Source organism: Mus pahari, chromosome 1 (genome assembly GCF_900095145.1).
Source record: "Mus pahari chromosome 1, PAHARI_EIJ_v1.1, whole genome shotgun sequence".
NCBI lineage: Eukaryota > Metazoa > Chordata > Mammalia > Rodentia > Muridae > Mus > Mus pahari.
In genome coordinates, this window is record NC_034590.1 from 47,358,423 (window position 1) to 47,363,248 (window position 4,826).

The 4,826-nt window shown below is 38.8% G+C and overlaps 1 protein-coding gene across 8 annotated transcripts in view; it reads left to right on the forward strand.

The window, feature by feature from the left end:
- The window catches only part of Akap13 (A-kinase anchoring protein 13), a 289,605-nt gene that overhangs the window by 207,802 nt on the left and 76,977 nt on the right, over nt 1-4,826 (forward strand). For all 8 annotated transcript variants that reach the window (XM_029539287.1, XM_029539292.1, XM_029539294.1 and 5 more), the window contains one exon: nt 3,936-4,306. In XM_029539287.1, the coding sequence (XP_029395147.1) occupies nt 3,936-4,306 (371 nt within the window). The remainder of the gene's footprint in view (nt 1-3,935; nt 4,307-4,826) is intronic.

The following is a 4,826-nucleotide window of genomic DNA, read 5'->3' on the forward strand; positions in this document are numbered from 1 at the left end:
CCACTGAGCCATCTCACCAGCCCAGCTTGGTTGCTTTTGATAAACACATCCACTACCTTTGTAACCTGGAGCTGCATGAACACATAGACTATATAAGTATAACCATGGGAAGTCTCAATGCAAATCTCAATGACCATTCAACCCTTCAGAAGGAGCACAAAATATTCCCCATCAAAGATGTTTTCTCTGATTGAGATTGTCATATAAATGGCATATATAATGTCACATAAATGGCATATAAATCTGAAGAATATTGTTTCTCCTTTACAACCCTGGGAGTGAGGTTTAGAATTCTTAGTCATCCAAGAGACAAGCTGTCTCACAAACTGGCCATCTCTCTGGTGTTCTCACTAGTGATGTATGAGAATCTCAATTACTCTACATCCTTAGTAACAATTGTTTTCACTGTTACTGTTTCTGGTATCCATGCAGTATTATCTCATTATGGTTTTGATTTGTATTTCCTGACAACTAGTGATATTAAACAGATTTTCACATGTCCATTGGCAACTCGTGTCTTCCTGTATAGAGCATCTGTTCATATCTTTGCCCATTAAAATAATTGGGTTATTTGTTGTTACCGAGGAGTGGATGATATATATCCTAGATACTGTTCCTTTATTAGATTCATGGTTTGCAAACACCTTCTCTTATACCATTTGCCTATTCATTTATGTAAAAATGTCTTGGTTAGCTAAGATTTCTAATTCAATGAAGTATAATTTGATAGATTGTTATTCAGCTTACTGCTTTGTGTGTCCTTCCAGTGTTCTGTTCCCTGTATTGATGTTTCGCTTTAAAGATTTGTAATTTGGGGCTTTTATTTTCAAGATTAAGACATCTCTCGGTATTGTATTTCTAACTTTAACAACAGCTTTATTTATTTCAGCAGATTCAATCCTAGCTCTCTTTAGAGTCATCTAAAGAGCTTAAAAAGGGAGGTGGGAACACCTAGCTCTGCCAGCTGACTAGCAAAATTAGTCTTGAGTTAACCTGTTTTGTTTTGTTTTGTTTTTTAACCTCTAAAATGTTAGAGGTCATGTCTCAGTGAGAGCAAAGTTAGAATAAGTAAACAAGTTTTTGCCCCCCCTTTTTTTTTTTTTGGTTTTGTTTTGTTTTGTTTTGTTTTGTTTTTTGAGACAGGGTTTCTCTGTGTAGCCCTGGCTGTCCTGGAACTCACTTTGTAGATCAGGCTGGCCTCGAACCCAGAAATCCGCCTGCCTCTGCCTCCCGAGTGCTGGGATTAAAGGCATGCGCCACCACGCCCTGGCTGTTTTTGCCCTTTTTAAGAAATGTGTGTGGGAGTTAGACGGCTCTATGGTTAGGAACATTAACTGCTCTTCCAGAAGACCTGGGTTCAGTTCCTAGCACCCGCATGTTTGCTCACAACCATCTTTAACTCCAGTCCCAAGGGTTCTGTTACCCTTTTCTGGCTCCTATGGGCACCAGGCATGCATGTTGTATACAAACATACATGCAAGTAAGGCACACACATACATAAAATAAAATAATGTTTAGAGAGATGAGGGTGTATATATGAACAGGCCAGATGGTGTTCTCATTTTGTTTTAATATTGATACCTGTGTTAGATAGATAGATAGATAGATAGATAGATAGATAGATAGATAGATAGATAGATTACATACATACATACATACATACATACATACATACATACATACTTGTGTTAAAAGTTTGACTATTGACTTGTTTAAAGAGCTTTAGATTTGAGGCTGGGAATATAGTTCCAGGGTAGAGTGCAGGCCTGGCGCTTGTAAGGCCCAAAATCCAGTTCCCAGATGTGCATGCAACATACACACACACACACACACACACAGAGAGAGAGAGAGAGAGAGAGAGAGAGAGAGAGAGAGAGAGAGAGAGAGAGAAAGTTGGTAGGTGGAACTATTTTATTTCTTTTAAGAAATATCCTTTTTAGACTAGGTACCAAATAAAAAAGTACCTGTTTTTCTGACCAGGTGTCATTTCCATACTAGGAACTGCTGTCTTGAAAAGAATGTGATAAATAGAATTTAACTCAGAACTGTTGCTCCTCCCTAGTGTTTTAACCCAGGCTATCCTGAAATTCCTGATCACCCTGCTTTACCCTCCACGGGCTAGGATTACAGGGTGTGTACCATTATGTTCCACTAATAATTTTATTTTAAAATAATACATCTAGCACACTAGAATTTGCATAATGAAGTAGTTTTATTTTGCCTCTTAAACCAGTAAAGGGACTCTTCGATACTAACATCAAGATCTTGCTCTCATTAGGTTTTTTAAAAGACAACTGAAATAACACAGTAGAACTGTTTCTATCAAAGTAGCATGGATTCAAGTCTGAATTCTGCTGTTAACTGTAGCATGGCAGGGCTCTTCTATGATCTGAGACCTACGTTTTCTGACCTGTCAGTGTTTTTTCTCTCCATTCATCTTACACTGTATTTACAAAGCAGTCTAGGAAATTGCATTTTTCAGAGTGAAGGTAAGCTAAAGCCCAAAAGGTAGAAAGGTGCCTTTTATAATAGGTGGTAGTATGCTTTGGGCTAGAAGTGTTGTATGCCTTTTAAAAAAGACTCCAAGTTCAGAGCTATTCTCCATTTCAAAGCTATAAAAGAACTCATTAGTTCTTGTGAGTTTTGACCTTTCTCTTTAAAAAAAAAAAATGACATATGTCTTCACCTTTTCATTACATTTTATTTATTCAATTATTGTGTGCTTGCATGGGAAGGGGGGGTGCCATGTGCCATGGTATACTTGTGGAGGTTAAAGAACAATTTACAGGAGTTACTTCTCCTTTGATTAGTCATATTAAAGCACTGCACCAAAGTTTGGACTCAGTGCCACCTTTAATCCCATTACTCAGGCACTCTGCTGAGTTTCAGCTTTGTGAGGTTAAGGCCAGTCTGTTCTATGGTGAGTTCCAGGGATATATAGTGAGAGCCTGTTTTAAAGAATCTCCTTAATATCACCAAATGTCTTAAAAAGGAATGTATTGTGGAAAGGGAAAAAAATCTGCATGCCTTTACCTATTTCCCTGTCCTTTGTCTAATGTGAAGCCAGAATGTAATATGAAATGAGCTATTCTTTCCCTCACTCATCATATCGTGGCATTTAGTGTTTCTCAGTAAGTAACTAAAACAAGATTAGTAAGCTACTAAAACAAGATTTACATAATTAGGTACTAAAGGTTAGCCAGGGAAGGAGCATTGTCACCTTATTAAAAAGGGTATTTTCTGCATTATTTTATGTAATTTGACTTTGGAACACACAGCGCATTCTCAGTAAACTCGGAAGCAGAGTGTTCTTTCTTCATGTGCCTATGGCAGACTTCTGGTGGCATGGAAACTATTAGGCAGTTTTCACGAGTAAAGGACAGTCTTACTTGGCTTTGGAGTGGTACATTCTCTACCTTAAGGCAGCTCTATAGGCAGGCTAGTTTCAGTTTCCTTTAGAAGCCTGGTATAAGAACTTGGAGGTTCATAAAGCAGAAACCCTAGAGACTCAATGGTTTTCGTCATTTCAGTTGATGGTAGATTGAAAGAACTAAACTAAGAATTGTTTTTCCCCATTAAAAACAAAACTTAGTATGCCTACTATATAGTCTAGTGCCTTTAGTAAAATGACAGAGATCTAGAACATTCCTCTGTTGCAGTGGTTCTCATCCTTCCTAATGCCGTGACCCTTCAATACAGTTCTTATGTTGTGGTGGCCCCCAGCCATAAAATTACTTTCATTGCTACTCCATAACTATAAATTTGCTACTGTTAAGAATTGTAATACAAAAAACAATCAGCTTGAAGTGGATTATTACTCTTGCTTGTATCCAATCAACTGTGAGGCATTGCCTGGGTCTGACAGAACTGAATATCTGCTTGGCTTGTTGGTTTCAACCCTGTGTGCTGTGTGTGTCTGTGTGTGTGTGTTACAGCCTGAAGAAGAGCAGTTACTCTGTGATACAACAGGATCCAGTTCTTCCACAGATGACACAGCTTCCCTGGATCGACATTCTTCTCATGGCAGTGATGTGTCCCTTCCTCAGACTTCAAAGTTAAACAAGTCCAGAAATCATCAAAGTGCCAATGGCTTTTTCAGCCATGGAATGGGACCTGAGAGTCGAGAGAGTGAGAGTGAGCCTGCTGCCTCTGGTGAAATGGAAGAGGAGGAGATGGACAGCATCACTGAAGTGCCTGCAAACTGCTCTTTTCTGAGGAGCTCCATGCGTTCTCTTTCTCCTTTCCGGAGGCACAGCTGGGGACCTGGGAAGAACGCAGCCAGTGATGCAGAAATGAACCAGCGGAGGTAAGACAGAGACCTGGGCATTCCATAACTCGGTGTTTGTTCTCTTTTGAGAAGTATCTGATTTAGCATTGTTACTGGTTTAAAAAAAAAATAGGAAACACTGTGTTAGAGAAAAGGTAACCCAAATGACACCAGGCAGATGTGCATTCTGACTCCAACTCCGTAACCTCAGTGTAGATGATGGGCAGTGTAAGATTTAATTTTCCCAACTTCAGAATACTTCTTTTCAATGTATTTTTGATAGTATAGCTATTACTGTCATATAGTGAATATTAGTAAAGGATAATGCTTATTCTTACCAGATTAATCTGGAAGAAAGAATTCTGTAATTAAATAAATATGAAATCTTTTATCTTTTTTGTTGTTGTTAGTTGTTGGGTTTTTTTGTTTGTTTGTTTGTTTTTCGAGACAGGGTTTCTCTGTGTATCTCTGGCTGTCCTGGAACTCACTCTGTAGACCAGGCTGGCCTCGAACTCAGAAATCCACCTGCCTCTGCCTCCCAAGTGCTGGGATTAAAGGC